We start from the raw sequence: 18,006 nt of genomic DNA, 5'->3' as shown, positions 1-18,006 counted from the left end.
ACACCATTGTCTAATATTAGGCAACCATGAAAGTTTCTTTCGGCCAATCCATCTCTTTCCCTCCACTTTTCCTTGTATACACAGGCACAGTAGATGGTATTTAGGTCCTCTAATTATATGGCCGAAGTATTCTGTTTTTCTCCTTTTTATGATGTTTATGAGCAGACGTTCTGAATTCATCATTTGGAGAACATCTTCATTGGAAGTGTGCGAAAACCCACGATATCTTTAGGATTCGTCGATAGCAACACAATTCGAATGCTTCTAATTTATTTAGCACCGCAGTTTTTAACGTTCATGTCTCACAACTATACAATAATATACGCCACACGTACCATTTTAGGACCTTCTTGCGAATATTCGTCGACAGCCTTCGATTACGTAACTCTTATTTTTGTGCCCTGTCTACGACCATTATTTTTGTTTTTCCGGTGTCGATCTGAAATCTGAATTTTTGCTTATCCGACGTAGCCGTTCGGTGATGTAGTTAATCATTTCGATTAAGGCCTCGTACATTATAATAGTCTGGGCTGATTATCGGAGAATAGGCCATTTTTGGGAAAAGTTATTTACCAGCAACTTTATTGCTGGAATCGAATTATAAGATCCTATATATTAATAATATAGGTATGCAAAGTCCTCAGATAGTGTGCTACTTTTTTTATAAACAAAATGGCGCACGAAAATCGTGTTTTTTTCAATTATTGCTCTATAACTCCGAAGATTTTAACTTTACAACAAAAACACCCAAATAAAAATTCACCGTGATTAAATTCTGCATAGAGACGTGTTTTTTCCGATCTGCTCCGACGAAAATTTTCCTTGGAAAATGCGGGTTTTCCCAACAAAATTTTTAATTTTCAAATAAAGTTTTAGATAAGTAATTATCTACCAATAATTAAATAATTTGGTGAATTAAAAGCCTTCTTGGTTTAGATTATAGTTCCAGAAGCTGGTGAAAATTGAATGAATATTTTAGCAACAATTCAATTGTTAATTAATAATTTACGGTCGCAATAATAACCAAAATAATTATGATACACTGATCAAACTTTGAAATCTTATAAAGATGAGATGCCTATTTAACATTTTCTCGACAAAATATAAATTTTTAATTTTTTTGCATATTCTTTAAATGTTTAAAAAAATAGATATAAACAAATTAACGTTTCTCAGAAAGTTTTTATTATATTATAATTTTACAAAATAGCTAAAATGCGCATTTCAAACATCTTGAAAATGAATGCTTTACAACTTTTTTGCAACCACTTGCAAAAAAGTTATGAAACAGCAAAATAAACATACGATTACTAAGGTGTTTATAATTTTTTTTAATTCTTTTAAAGCGTAGAAGTAAGTTTAAAGTACAAGCTAATTATTTACAAAAAAATATTGATTATAAGTTTAATGGTTATATTTTAATTAAAGATTATATTTATTTTTTTTTGTAATTTACACGCGCGAAAGTAGAATAATTCAGTACTGTAGCTAAAATTTTCACTCGGAGCGACGACCGGCGGCCGCGCTACGTACACTTTTAATAAATAATGTATGCTGCGTGTCAGTCGCTTCGAGTGAACATTTTAGCTCCGACTCTATATCAGGCCTACTTTTGCGCTAAAAATTACAAAAAAAAGTATTTTTAATCTTTGATTAAAATATAACCATTGCACTAATTTTTGACATTCTTTGTGAGTAATTAAATTGTACTACAGTCTCACTTTTAAGCTTTGAAACAATTAAAACAAATTATAAACAACGGAGTTATCGTATATTTACTTTGCTATTTCATAACTTTTTTGCAAATGGTTGGAAAAATTTTTTAAAGCATTCATTTTCAAGACCTATGAAATACACAATTTCTGAGAAATGTTAATTTGTTTATAACAATTTTTTATAAACATTTAAAGATTATGCAAAAAAATGAAAAATTTATATTTTGTCGACAAAATATTAAATAGGCATGACACCTTTATAATCTTTCTAAGTTTGATCAATGTCTCATGATTATTTTGGTTGTTATTGCGACTGTAAATTGTTAATTAACAATTGAATTGTTGCTAAAATATTCGTTTCATTTTCACCGGCTTCTGAATTTACAATCTATACCAAGAAAGCTTTTATTTCACTAAGCTATATAATTATTAATAAATAATTACTGGCCCAAAAAATTTATTTGAAAATTCGAGATTTTGTTGGGAAAACCCACATTTTCGAGGACAATTTTCGTCGGATCAAATCGGGAAAAACATGCCTCTATGTAGAATTAAATTGGAGTGAATTTTTATTTGAGTGTTTTTGGGGTAAAGGTAAATCTTCCGAGTTATAGAGCAATAATTGAAAAAAATACGATTTGTCGGCGCCATTTTCTTTATAAAAAAAAGTAGCACACTATCTGCGGACTTTGCATACCTATATTAATAATATATAGGATCTTATAATTCGATTCCAGCAATAAAATTGCTGGTAAATAACCTTTCTTTGTACTTTACTAAGTAGACCAGCGTATTATAACTATTTTATTTCAAAATTTAAAGATTATGCAAAAAAAAAAATTTATATTTTGTCGATAAAATATTAAATAAGCATCTCATCTTTATAAGTTTGATCAATGTATCATGATTATTTTGGTTTTTATTGCGATCATAAATTGTTAATTAACAATTTAATTGTTGCTAAAATATTCGTTTAATTTTCACCGGCTTCTGGAATTACAATCTATACCAAGAAAGCTTTGATGTCACTAAGTTATTTAATTATTGATTAATAATTACTTACCTAAAACTTTATTTGAAAATTAGAGTTTTTGTTAGGAAACCCCGCATTTTCTGAGGAAAATTTTCGTCGGAGCAAATCGTAAAAAACATATCTCTATGCAGAATTTAATTGCGGTGAATTTTTATTTGAGTGTTTTTGTTGTAAAGTTAAAATCTTCGGAGTTATAGAGCAATAATTGAAAAAAATACGATTTGTCGGCGCCATTTTGTTTATAAAAAAAGTAGCACACTATCTGCGGACTTTGGATACCTATATTATTAATATGGAAGATCTTATAATTCGATTCCAGTAAATAACTTTTCCAGCAATTTTGCTAATTAGCCCAGAGTATAAGGGCAGTTTGCCAACGTTGACGTCGCGGTTTACCTGAAAACCCCAACCGCCGCGGTTCAAGTTAACATAGAAACAAATGCAACCGCTCAGTGACATCGTACACATGCAACCGCGACTTTACCATCGTTTAAACTGGTAAATCGCGGCGTAACCGCCTGCATTTGTACGAGCCCTTAATTGGCTGCTAGTATAGGCGTATAGCTGTGTATCGCAGGTTACTGATTTTTTGCCTTTTATTCTTATTCTTCTACTAGTACTCGTTTTCATTACATATTCAGAATATATGTTATATAATAATGATGATAGTATGCAGTCTTCGCGGTGTGCAAGTACTTGGAGGGGATAGGAGAAACGATCGTGCGCAAATATCGGAGAAATCTTGAAACTTTCTTAAATAATTTATATTGTCAATTGAAATTGTCAAATTGACGTATATTTCATACCTGCTGTCATTGAAGAAGAAAAATTATATGTTGCTCCAGAATATTTATAATATGCAAATATTAGATAAAATTAAATTTAATTAATGGTATTTTGCTTGCAGTACTGCATTTTAATAATTAATTTTATTTACTACATACAATTGTTTACCTTTTAATAACATAACCTCAGTCTTACTTTTTCTACTTATAATTTTTTTGGGCTGTGGCCTTGACAATTATCCAGCAACCAGGACTAATATAATTGGCCAATACAATTAAAAATGTGAAAAAAGTTGCTGAGCTATGAAACCAGGTGTCGCTTTTCCGAACTTGCACGGTCCCACTAGTTCCTTTATTATTTGTTTTGAACGTATTTGAATATATACCTTCTACTTTACCTTTGGATTGGGGTTTTAACCATACATATTTCGTATTAGGTTAACTAAGTGGTTAGGTACTCCCACATTTTCCATTATGATCCATTATGATGATCTCTAACGGAAAGTTCTGTAGCAGTCCATTGATTAAATGCAGCAGGATTTTGCTTCATGACAGTGGCGGCTCGTGATTTTTACAATAGGGGAGGCTATACCTAACTGTAAAATATCTAGACAAATTTGCACTAGCAAAAAAATGCGCCAAAAAATGTAATTTAAGGCTCCATTTTTTGACCATTTTTTATTTACATTTCATAATATCATCCTAATTCATAATTTCATGATATCATATCATTTTAAAAATAGTTAGTCTAATTGTAAAAGTTTAATACCAAAGTTTGTGTCGTTTATTTGTTAGCAATTCCATCTATTTGTAAATAGATACCTATGCATATCAAAATAAATACAGATTTGAAGTTTTGCAGTCCATACATAATGAAGCTTCAAATTTTTTAAGATACTCAACTGAATTTTTTTAATTCTAAACGCGGTCTACTGCGAATTCAAAAACACGATAAATTACCGATATTTTGCTTTGAGTTAGAGATATCGGAAAAAGTTATTTGAGCAAGTTGTTCCAAATATTATTATAACCCCACATACCAAATTTCATAACAAAATTCACACTTTTAGATTTTTCATTATTTTTAGTCAGGACCCTAAAATTCGTTGTCCCGAGACGCACGCAACCACGCAACGGAGCCGAGAAGCCACTCTGCCTCCCTTGGTATATCTCCGGGCAGCGTGTGATGGCGCCGTAGATGCCACTGTTAGGAGACCGGGTCTCCTTAAACACCTGCTGCGCTGCACGGAGCATTAGCAACGGATACTGCTGGGCTTCTCGGCTCCGTCCATGCATCTCGGGATAACCCAGGGTCCTGCCTACAATAGTATTTAATAAAACTGAGACGCGATCATGCGTTCTAATGCTAATGCTCCGTGCGTATGGATATTTAGTGATAATATGGAATTTACACGTTGTATAATAGTGAGAGTGCTTATTGTTTTCACGATTCATGATACACAAAACAGTGTAGAGTGTGTAAAAAATTTATGGGGAGGCTGAGCCTCCCTTGCCTCCTCTGACAAGCCGCCACTGCTCATGATGACTACAGTCAACGGTTATGTTTATGTACAGAAACGCTGCGTAAGGTTAGTGATCCGTTTTTATGGATAGGGATAGGAATAAAGTAATAAATAATAAAGAGTTTAAAACATTACAATACACCTTATGATATGAAGATCAATGAGTACTGAGTACAACATGAGCACTATTTTTTTGTGATACATTTATTTTTTGGTTATACATTTTTTTGGTTAATTTTTTCTTACACTTTATTTTTAACTGATTTAATTCTTTTTTTAATGGAATATTGCTCTCATCGAATGTATATTAAGTTATTCTTCTTGGCTAAAAAATAAATATTACATCATCCACGGTTACTCCTTCATTTGGGTCCTACCAACTTCCTACCAACTGGTTTTCATCAGAAAATAGTATTTTTCATTAAAAATGTCTATTAAAATAGAAAATATTAATTTAATTCTAACGAATTTCTTATATGTAACATGCCACAAATTCGTTTTGAACGCAATTCTCATAACGCCCCTTTGTAATCCTTCTTTTGCCAACTACTACTTTCTCATTATAATCACTCCTACTGCTATCTAGTATGCTGATAAGAATACCATCATTAAAACTAACAGCAAGCAGACCCAGCCCAGAACCGTAGAGACCCTATTATTCAAGAACAGACAACAGGCATTCAGCTAAATTATGGCAAATCGCTTCTGGGCATTCCTGGTAGACAATGAACTGAATGAACAATACGCAAACCATTTATCACTAAAGTCTGTCTGGCTTACAAATGACTTTAGATAAAACACATTTTTTTCTTTTCTATTGCCGTTTCAACACGAGAAATTCAACACATCGAATTATCTCACTTCCTGTAGGTTTTTTTTGTATTGCTTGTGTTCTTTTGCATAATTGACTCTAATAAGTATTTGTTCATCTTTAACTAAGGAAATTAAAAGTGCATGTTTACTTACCAGAATGAATGAGAATCATTATTAACATGATTGTTATTAGTTGATTAATACATGCCTTTTAAAATGTAATCTGTTTTAGCAGATACTTGGAAACAATTGGTGTTACTCGATTAGTTTAGTCTGTAAATATCATTAAAAACACAATAACAGAATCCGACCACACTGGATGTTATGTATTCTTTGGGGTAGCGTAGTGGGGGCGGCCCGCCCGGGCGGCACTTGTTAGAGGGCGGCAAAATTTAACCAACATTTGCCAACATATCATCGGACAAATAAAAAAGGCTAAGTATTATTCAATTATATTCGACAGCACTCCAAATCTTTCTCATTAAAATCAAACAAGTCAGGTATTGATTGAAAATGGACAAATAGAAAAAATGGAAGAACATTTCAAAAACAACGAAATTAGAGGGGCTTACGAATATCTAAAAAAGATAAAAAGTGGGTATAAACCTCAAACAAGTCTATGTAAAGATGAAAGTGGGCAAATAATCAGTGACCAACAGAAAGTCACAGAAACCTGGAAGCATTATTTTCAGACACTACTTGGAACTCAAGTAGACATGGAAGATGAAATGGGTATGATCTACGTAGAAGAGAATGGAGTAGAAGCTCCAACCATAGAGGAAGTTTTCGAAGCCATTAAGGCCCAGAAAAACAATAAAGCTCCGAGAGTTGATGAAATACCAGCAGAACTATATAAGGTAGGTGGCGACCACCTAGCAAGTCACATCCACGCGCTCATCAGAGACGTATGGCAAGAAGAGAAAATACCCGACGACTGGAAGAAAAGTATAGTATGCCCGATCTATAAAAAAGGAGACAAACTCCAGTGCAAAACTACCGTGGAATCTCTCTACTATGTACAGCATATAAAGTCCTCACGTATATTATAAACCAGCGGCTCCAACCACTAGCAGAAAATATTATTGGAGAGTATCAGACGGGCTTCCGACGGGGAAGATCGACACTGGATCAAATATTCACAGTAAAACAGATCTTGAGCAAAGCATGGGAACACGATATTGATGTTCACAACGTGTTTGTAGACTTCAAACAGGCATACGACTCAGTCAAAAGGAACAAACTATACTATATATTGGCTGAATTGGCAATACCACACAAGTTAATAAGACTCATTAAAGCCACAATGGATGAAACTCAGGCATGTGTACGAATACAAAACCACCGGACAGACTTTTTTAACATTTCGCAGGGACTAAAACAGGGAGATGGGCTGGCCCCAACATTGTTTAACCTGGCACTGGAGTATGCGGTTAGGCAAATGCAAACTGGACGAGGAAATCTACTGACCAACCGAACGGTTCAACTGGCCGCTTATGCTGATGATATTAATATTATGAGTAGAACATCAACAGGAGCACAGGAAACATATTATGCAGAGTTGAAAACACAAACAAAAATGCTAGGTCTGGAAATTAACACAGAAAAAACAAAAATAATGACTCAGACGAGAAGAAATATAGTCCTAGAAAACATCATACATGAAGATGACATTGAAACGGTTGAAAAGTTTACATACCTGGGAGTAGAAATATATGCCGACGGATCAGAAGATGGAGAAATAAGGAAAAGAATAACGCAGGCAAACAGAGCTTATTTTGCCCTCTCCCATATATTTCGGTCAAAAAGTGTCCACCGAAATACAAAGATGAGAATTTATAAAACCTTAATTCGACCAATAACATGCTATGGCAGTGAAGTCTGAGTGCTGAAAGAAATATCCAAAAACAAACTCGACACATTCGAAAGGAAAGTACTTATGAGAATACTAGGACCTGTGAGGGAAAACGGAATCTTCAGAAGTCGATACAACAACGAGCTTTATCAACTTTATAAGGAAACGCCCCTGTCAGATTTCATTAGATTACAAAGATTGCAATCGGCCGGACATGTGATAAGAATGGGAGAGGATAGGCTACCAAAACGAGTTCTGAATGCTAGAATGCAAGGAAAGAGACCGGTTGGGAAGCCACGAAAGCGCTGGGAAGACACAGTAAACAGCGACGCACAAGCCCTTTTAGGAGTCCGTGTATGGTGAAGAGCAGCCACAGACAGGCAAGGGTGGAGGCAAAAAATAAAGGAGGCCAAGGCTCAATTTGGGCTGTAGTGCCGTAGAAGAAGAAGTCAGGTATTAAGATACGTAGTAATTGAAAATCAGGAAGTAAAAGTACCAAATGGAATCTTTTATAGATTTAATTAAAACTAAAGACAAAACTACTGAAATAATTTCAAAGATGATTTTGGACAAAATTCAAGCTGATGGCCTAGATATAAGCAACTGTGGGAGCGTTCAAGTATTACGTAACGCGATTTTTGAAGAATTTTGACCCCCCCCCCTCCCCCTCTACGTAACGCACTGTAATGGGCGTTTAACTATTACGTAACGCAATTTTTGAAGATTTTTGACCCCTCCCCCCCAACCTGCATTACGTAATACTTGAATGGTCCCTGTAGAGGCAGAGGCCAAGCATATGATAATGTTGTTATGGCTGGAAAGTATTCAATAGTTCAGCAAAGAATTCAAGCAATAAACCCTAAAGCTGAATTCGTACCTTGCTTAAATCATTCGTTAAACCTAGTTTGTTTACACGCTGCCTCAGTTGAGGTGGATTCAGCAACTTTTTTCGGCACTTTAGAACGTTGCTATTCATTGTTTTCCTCATCAGCACACCGTTGGGAAGTTCTGATAGCAGCTACAGGCAAAAGCTTAAACAGGGTTCAAGACACGCGATGGAGTGCAAGGAGGGGGAGAAGTTGGTAAATTAGGAGTTTTTTAAGTTTTTCGTCAATATTTCTAAAACTACAAAATGTTCTATATTAAATTTTAAACAAAAAAGGTATTATGTATAATCCTTCTAAAATGAACGGTTCCAAAGTTACGGAGGTAGTATAGTATAATTGGTCCAAAAAAAGGCCTAACCCCATCATCCCAAATTAAAATTTTCCTCCAACACTAAATTGTTCTATAGGGTCCACATATTCTTCAGTAAAAAGTTACACGATTTTGAGCGTCGGGTTTGTGGTGGAGGGGAGGGGAAAAGTCGGTAAATTAGTACTTTTTTACGCTTTTCGTCAAAATTTCAAAACCTAAGCGGTTTAGCGTGAACGATATTCGATACAGAAATGTTCTACATTAGATTTGAAATAAAAAAGGTCGTATGAGTAATTGTTCTAAAGTCAACGGTTCCGGAGTTACGGAGGGTGTAAAGTGGAGGTTTTCCATATATTTTATATTGCTTGGACAAGTTATATTATTATTACTGAACAAACTAATTTTTTTAACAGGATTGTGTTTTCTAAATATAACTTGCTATTTCAATGGCCGGTGGTATGTTACTGATAAGCCCTTGAAGGAACTTCAACGTCACCAAGAGGCTTCTACAGGCCTAGGCCATATAAATCTCTGCGTACGGAGAAACCCAATCTGAACTTTCTATGGACATTGTCGCATGAATATCTTTCCAACACTAAAATTTTCGTTTCAAATTTAATGTAGAACGTAGTAATGAAACACAAACTTACTCACATTTTGTGAGTAAGTATGTGTTTCATTGTAGTAATGAAACACAAACTTACTCACATTTTGTGAGTAAGTCTGTGTTTCATTACTACATTTAATATGGACTCACATATGCAACCCATTCAATATTTTAATGTAGAACATTTTTCTATAGAATATTGTTCACGCTAAACCTCTTAAGTTTTGAAATATTGACGAAAAACCTAAAAAACTACTAATTTGCCGACTTTTCCCCTTCCCTCCACCCCAAACCCGACGCTCAAAATGGTGTAACTTTTTATTGAAGAATATGTGGACCATATAGAACAATTTGGTGTTGGAGGGAAACTTTAATTAGGGATGGCGGGGCTAAGCCTTTTTTGGACCAATTATACTATACTACCTCCGTAACATTGGAACCGTTCGTTTTAGAAGGATTGTGCATAGGACTTTTCTTGTTTAAAATTTAATGTAGAACATGTTTGTATAGAACACCGTTCACGCTAAACCGCATAGTTTTAGAAATATTGACGAAAAACGTAAAAAAACTCCTAATTTACCAACTTCTCCCCTACCTTCCTCCCAAACTCCTCAAAATGGTGTGACTTTTTACTGAACAATATATGGACCATATAGAACAATTTGGTGTTAAAGGATAACTTATATTAAATTATAAGTTTAAGCATTTAAAATTATATATTGTAATTATATTATGTATTCTATAATTATTTATCATTTAACTCTAGCGAAATTTCATCATTTATTTTTCCCAATCTCACGAATTCTCTGTTACTCTGGGCTAATTAGCAAAATACGAGGAAAAGCGGAAAAGTTATTTACCAGCAATTTTATTGCTGGAATCCAATCTTATGATCCTATATATTAATAATATACGTATGCAAAGTCCGCAGATAGTGTCCTACTTTTTTTTATAAACAAAATGGCGCCCGAAAATCGTGTTTTTTTTTTCAAAATCCACGAGGAAAATAAACTTCCTGTAGCTGGCTGTATACCATAAATCACAAAAATACCAAGTTTCTTGTAAAAGGTATATATTAAAATACCCTAAATAAGGGTCACAATACAAAACGTTTTCGGATTAAGGAATCCATCATCAGTGTTTAAAAGCCCTAAAATTAAGTATAACCTAATTAAATGAGATAAAAGTTAAAATTGACAGAGGTTTTCAAGAACAAGAGGTCATACTTACAAAATTTGCATGCCTGAGCCACCAAAATGTGTAGGGTAAAAACCCTTTAAATGTAAATAATAAAGATATTTTACATATTTATATAAAATTCATCGGATGTTATAGATAAACCTGGATGTTACCCAGGGCAACACAGGACTCTCCCCACGTGGTTGGAACTTTTTTTGGAGAAAACCTCACATATTGGATTTCAATGGCCAACTGACAAGTGAATTCAAGAGCAACCCGAAATGACATCAAGAACTGTCAATGTAACCTAGTTGTAATATTACTTCAACTTACTCTGTATTACCACTTACTGTGAAGTAATATTACAACTAGGTTACATTGACAGTTCTTGATGTCATTTCGGGTTGCTCTTGAATTCACTTGTCAGTTGGCCATTGAAATCCAATATGTGAGGTTTTCTCCAAAAAAAGTTCCAACCACGTGGGGAGAGTCCTGTGTTGCCCTGGGTAACATCCAGGTTTATCTATAACATCCGATGAATTTTATATAAATATGTAAAATATCTTTATTATTTACATTTAAAGAGTTTTTACCCTACACATTTTGGTGGCTCAGGCATGCAAATTTTGTAAGTATGACCTCTTGTTCTTGAAAACCTCTGTCAATTTTAACTTTTATCTCATTTAATTAGGTTATACTTAATTTTAGGGCTTTTAAACACTGATGATGGATTCCTTAATCCGAAAACGTTTTGTATTGTGACCCTTATTTAGGGTATTTTAATATATACCTTTTACAAGAAACTTGGTATTTTTTTTTTCAATTTTTGCTCTATAACTCCAAAGATTTTAACTTTACACCAAAAACACCCAAATAAAAATTCACCGTAATTAAATTCTGCATAGACATGTTTTTGCCGATTTACTCCACAAAAATTTTCCTCGGAGAATGCGGGTTTTTTAGAAAATTTTAGATAAGTAATTGTTTATCAATATGTAATTAAATAACTTAGTGATATAAAAGCTCTTTTGGTATAGATTATATTTCCAGAAGCCGATGGAAATTGAATGAGAAGTTTAGCAACAATTAAATTCTTAAATAAAAATTTAGGGTCGCCATAATAACCACAATAATTATGATGCATAAGAATAACTATGATGTTTGTATAAAATGGTACTATACCTATCTAATGTACTTTACAGAATTGAAATTGGACTATTTGAGCGGCGTCAGGAATATTTTAAAATTATAAACAATTTTTTGGCTTATAAACAAATATATATATCGGGAAATATTAAATTAAATTAAATGTGAAAACAGTGTTGGAAAGAACGAGACAGGACGCTTTTTTTAAAAGAAAAAAACGTATAATTGCAGTGTGTGGTTCCTGAGATACAACCGGTCAAAGTTGACCGACATGTAAGGCGAAGGCGAAGATATAAATAATAGGATGATAATTTTCGAACCATCACCTTTCTATTTCGGTCCTCTTTCTCCACACAAATTTTCACATCTTTAAAAGATTCATAACATATATTATAATAATAAAAACTATCGGTATTACAAGTGAGAAATACTAAAAATACCAAAATTTCAGTAAAAAATCAGGTAAATTTTCCGGAAACTTTACGGACATACGTTATTTTTCCCAGACTATTTTTCTTTGAATATATATTATCTCTGTTGATGTATTTGTACATGTTTTTATTACGATGTTTATATGTTCGTTACGTCTAAACAAAATGACACAAAAAGTTACCTGTTGGATTTATGCCACATTTAAGATCTATATTTCTTTCGGCCAGTAATATCTAACGATACGTTTAATTCTCGAATTTATTCCCGCTGTCAATTCAATAGAGTCATTACGAAGTAGCTATTAAGCGTTAATAATGTTTTCAGAAGAATTTTGTAAATACAATCGTTAATTAACTGGAATTTACTGTACATGTTTAGATTTAAATGGTAAGCAATATTTTTACTTAGTAAATTCTTTTCATTTTCTTTTACAGATCCACGCACTTCTATTAAACAAGCTAACGAAGTATGATTGTCCATTAAAGTGATCGATTTTCTTCGATCGAAGACTAGAAAGGATGTTGCTGCGACTGTCGGTCTTTTTTCTTTGGGTATTTATTCAAAGGAGTACAGGTAACTGATATTTGTGTGTTAATTTAATGGCTCCATTACTAGACAATTTACTAGCATTTAATCGTGACGTGCATTTATACATAATTAATCAATGTGGATATTAATAATAGGAGGTTCAGTATTTCAAGTCTATTTAGGTGACTTTGTAGTATAGTCCAGGGTAATAAGGATTTTCTCGGGACACTTAAAGATCCAGGTAGCTGATTACTTTTTTAGTTATTGTAGACCTATAGGAAGAAAACCTACCTGTTTCCTGCTTAGAGTTCGCGTCCGTTTTGAATTATTAACAATTTAGTGCAAAAATCGCGATTTTTTCAATTTTTTGCACTTCATTCAAAAACTAAATAGTTGACATAAAATTACAAAATTCAGTTTTTTAGAACATTAAAAAAACCTTCAAAATGCCGATTTTTGAAAGTTAAAAAGTTAATTTGTTGCTAGGCAAACTGCAAAATAAGTGAATATCGTTATATGTTAATAACTTTTACTAAAACTACCTTAGAATTTTAGTGTTTCGCCCAAAGTTTGACATTAGGGTACTTAACAAACCCTCAAAATTTGAGACCGATCCATTAATCAGTTTAAGAGTTATTCTATTTGTTTATCCCAGAGACCTTTCTTTTGCAATAAGATAAGACAGAAAATAATAAAAATAGTGCAATTCTGAGTATGCCAAATGAAAATAGAAGAGTGATAGTATCAAAATGTATTAAAAAAAGATAAAAAAATAATTAACATAGTCAACAATTCTAATGCCAAATTTTTAAAATTTTGTAGTTTATAAACATTTAGAATAACTTTAAAAATGTTGTCCGTAGAAACAATCTGTACAGGGTGTCCCGAAAAGATCGTTCATAAATTATACCACACATTCTGGAGTCAAAAAGTGTTCGATTGAATATAACTTAGCTTAGTACAAAAATGTGCTCATAAAAAAAGTTACAGCCCTTTGAAATTACAAAATGAAAATTGATTTTTTTCAAAATATCGAATAATGTTAGAGATTTTTTATTGAAAATGGGCATGTATCATTCTTATGGTAAGAGCATCTTAAAACAAAATTATAGTGAGATTTGTCCACACCATAAAAATTTTATGGGGGTTTTGTTCCCTTATACCTCCCCAAACTTTTGTCTACGTTCCAAATAATTCATTATTGTGGTACCATTAGTTAAACACAACATTTTTAAAACTTTTTTACCTCTTAGTATTTTATCGATAAGCGAGTTATTATCCAGATGCGGCTTCTTTTTTAATATATTTACATAAAAATTGTATGGGGGTTTTGTTCTTTTAAACCCCCCAAATGTTTGTGTACGTTCCAATTAAGCTACTGTTGTGGTACCATTAGTTAAACACGGTATTTTTAAAAGTTTTTTGCCTCTTAGTCTTTTTTTGATAAGTCACCTTTTATCGAGATGTGGCTTCTTTTTCAAAATATACCTAAAAATGTAAATTATAAATAAATTTTCAGATTATTAACAGGTCTCTATAATCGTACTTAACCATATACAAATATGTGGTGGATTCGAAAAATATTCAAAATATCTCGATAAACACTGGCTTATCGAAAAAGTACTGAGAGGCAAAAAAGTTTTAAAAACATTGTGTTTAACTAATGGTACCACAATAATAATTTAATTGGAACGTACACAAAAGTTTGGGGGGGGGGGGGGACTAAAGGAACTAAACCCCCATAAAATTTTTATGGCGTGCTCAAATTTCACTTTATTTTTTTTAAGATGCTGCTGTCATAAGAATGCCGCATGTCCATTTTCAATAAAAAATCTCGATTTATCTCGAATAAAAAGATTTTTCGATATATGAAAAAAAAATCGATTTTCATTTTGTAACTTCAAAGGGCTGTAACTTTTTTTGTGTGCACTATTACTATTGTATATAGGTAAGTGAGGTTGAATCAACCTATTTTTGACCCCAGAATTTGTGGTATAATTTATGACCAATCTTTTCGGGACACCCTGTATACAGGGTGCGCCAAACCTCTGGTCTTCTTTGATTACGGCTAAACTATGAGATATACAAAAAAATGTTTATAACGAAACTAATGTGTATCAAAGAGGTCTATAATTTAAAATTATTTTCAATTATACAGGGTGAGTCAGAACGACGGCATGAACCAAAGTTGTATTTTTTTAAATGAAACACCCTGTATATTAAATCATTTTTGAATATATTATTTAAAAATATGAAAAATTTGTATAAGGTCTTATAGGCCTAAAGTTAATAATTTTCGAAATATTTACATTTTTATTGAGAAAAATGGTAATATTTATAGGGTTGTGGATTATGTTTCCAAGGAAATAAAAATTTAGGTGATAGGTCAAAGTTTTTAAAATATAGTGTTATTTTTAAATAATTTAATATTTTTTACTTTTAGCCATAAAATATACAGTGTGATCACTATTTGCAAATACAAAATTTTCTCATTTTTTTTAAATGGGACACCCTGTATATTAGTTTTGCGTTTTGTAGTAAATATTACAACCTTTCTTCTGGTATAAGGTTGTATATACCTAGCATGTTTCGTTTTGTAGATATTTTAAAAAAACTATAGATTTTACGTGTTTGCGGATTTTTTATTTAAAATTTTTTTTGCAAAAAAAAATAATTATAATCTGGTTTTAGAGACATACACTAAAATATAAAATATGAAAATAAAAACGTAATTAAAGATTAAAATAAATCGTATGCTAGTACAACTCAATTGAATTTAATAACTTTAAATTATTTTACAAAAAATATTTTACCATATTAATGAATGCATAAATTAGTTACTAAATTAAATAAACAACCAAATTTTAAATCAACCGTAGTAATTTTTCTACTACAGCAACTTTCCTGTACCAAATTAATTGTTAGTTAAATTGTATTTAGTTAAACTTTTAATTTACCTTTTAAATTTACTTACATACATCTTGAGAATATAAAAATTATTATAAAGTATGCTTTGAAACAAATGAATGTTAAATGTATCATCCAAATTATTTATTAATATAAATAGTATTTACTGGTGTCACAAAAACTGGTAATACTTTTGTAGTTGAAATTTTTGTAACAATTTTTTATATTTTAAATTTTAATTTTTTAACCGAAAAATTTTTGGATATGACATTTGTTTTGGGCGAAACCATTAGAAATTATTACCAGCTTTTGTGACACGAGTAGGTACATAGATACTATTTACTTCTTAATATACTTCCATAACGTTCATTTGTTTCAAAGCATACTTTATACGTTCTCAAGATGTAGGTAAATTAAAAAGTTATTAACTGATCTTACTCGTAAATACAATATAACTAACAATTAATTTGGTACAGGAAAGTTGCTGCGGTAGAAGAATTACTACGATTGATTTAAAATTTGGTTGTTTATTTAATTTAGTAACTAATTTATGTATTCATTAATAAGGTAAAATATTTTTTGTAAAATAATTTAAAGTTATTAAATTCAATTGAATTGTACTAGCATACGATTTATTTTAATCTTTAATTACGTTTTTATTTTCATATTTTATATTTTAGTGTATGTTTCTAAAACCAGATTATAATTATTTTTTTTGCAAAAAAATTTTTAAATAAAAAATCCGCAAAAACGTAAAATTTATAGTTTTTTTAAAATATCTACAAAACGAAACATGCTAGGTACATACAACCTCATACCAAAAGAAAGGTTGTAATATTTACTACCAAACGCAAAACTAATATACAGGGTGTCCCATTTAAAAAAAATGAGAAAATTTTGTATTTGCAAATAGTGATCACACTGTATATTTTATGGCTAAAAGTAAAAAATATTAAATTATTTAAAAATAACACTATATTTTAACAACTTTGACCTATCACCTAAATTTTTATTTCGTTGGAAACATAATCCACAACCCTATAAATATTACCATTTTTCTCAATAAAAATGTAAATATTTTGAAAATTATTAACTTTAGGCCTATAAGACCTTATACAAATTTTTCATATTTTTAAATATTATATTCAAAAATGATTTAATATACAGGGTGTTCCATTTAAAAAAATACAATTTGGTTCATACCGTCGTTCTGACTCACCCTGTATAATTGAAAATAATTTTAAATTATAGACCTCTTTGATACACATTAGTTTTGTTATAAACATGTTTTTGTATATCTCATAGTTTAGCCGTAATCAAAGAAGACCAGAGGTTTGGCGCACCCTGTATTCGAAAAGATTGTATTTTAACACGAATTTTCAAAATAAATAAATTTAGCCTGGGCTCATTTGGGACAAAGTTAGCCAAATGTTTTTTTTAATTCACAGCTAATTTGTTTATAATAATTAAGGAATCTCATTAATGCCATTTTAAAAAATGGGATTTGTATTTTTTCTTAAAAAAATTTTCACAAACATTATACCATTATACCATACTAGGGGGAATCTACAAATCCAGCGAGTTAAAATACCGAAAAAGCAATTTCAAAGGAATATAATTTGCTGTATCTCCGGATCAACTCAATGGATTTTGATCTTTCTTTTTTTAATTGGTATGTAATTTTTACGCTCATTACAAATATGCAATTTGTTTATAAATTTATTAATTATTAAACAGTCTAACTTGTTTAAACAATTCTTGAAAAAATATTTTTTTCACAAAAATCTATTTTTTTAATCATAGTATCATTAATGATCACAGAAAAAGTTAAAGTACACTTTAATAAATAAATGATTTTTATTAGATAATTATTTATTGAAGATAATTTATTTATTAAAGTATACCTTAACTTTTTCTATGATTAATAGGAATAGTATGATTAAAATCATGGATTTTTGGGAAAAAATTATTTTTTCAAAAATTGTTTAAACAAATTAGACTGTTTATTAATTAATAAATGTCTAGACAAATTGCATATTTGTAATGTACAGAAAAATTACATACGAATTAAAAAAAGAACGATCAAAATAATATATATATTCAGTAGATCCCGAGATATAGAAAATGATAGTATTAGTTTTAAGTTGCTTTTTATAGTTTTTGAACTCGTGCATTTGTCGGCTCCCAGCTCCCCTTCACTTACCACGACTAGTCACCAATTAAACTACATTTTCAAAAATTCGTGTAAAATACCAGCTTTTCTAATATGTAAAATGAGTTTTTCTACCG

General features: G+C 31.3%; 1 protein-coding gene across 1 annotated transcript in view; it reads left to right on the top strand.

The window, feature by feature from the left end:
* LOC114328558 (uncharacterized) overlaps nt 1-18,006 on the top strand; it is a 387,042-nt gene that overhangs the window by 253,625 nt on the left and 115,411 nt on the right. Inside the window, exon 3 of the mRNA XM_028277429.2 lies at nt 12,717-12,855. Within this exon, the coding sequence (XP_028133230.1) occupies nt 12,801-12,855 (55 nt within the window). The 5' untranslated portion in view covers nt 12,717-12,800. The remainder of the gene's footprint in view (nt 1-12,716; nt 12,856-18,006) is intronic.

The sequence above is a fragment of the Diabrotica virgifera genome, chromosome 5 (genome assembly GCF_917563875.1).
Source record: "Diabrotica virgifera virgifera chromosome 5, PGI_DIABVI_V3a".
In the NCBI taxonomy this organism is placed as follows: Eukaryota; Metazoa; Arthropoda; class Insecta; order Coleoptera; family Chrysomelidae; genus Diabrotica; species Diabrotica virgifera.
The sequence above is the reverse complement of the archived record's forward strand: the minus strand, read 5'-3'. Positions and strand labels throughout refer to the sequence as shown.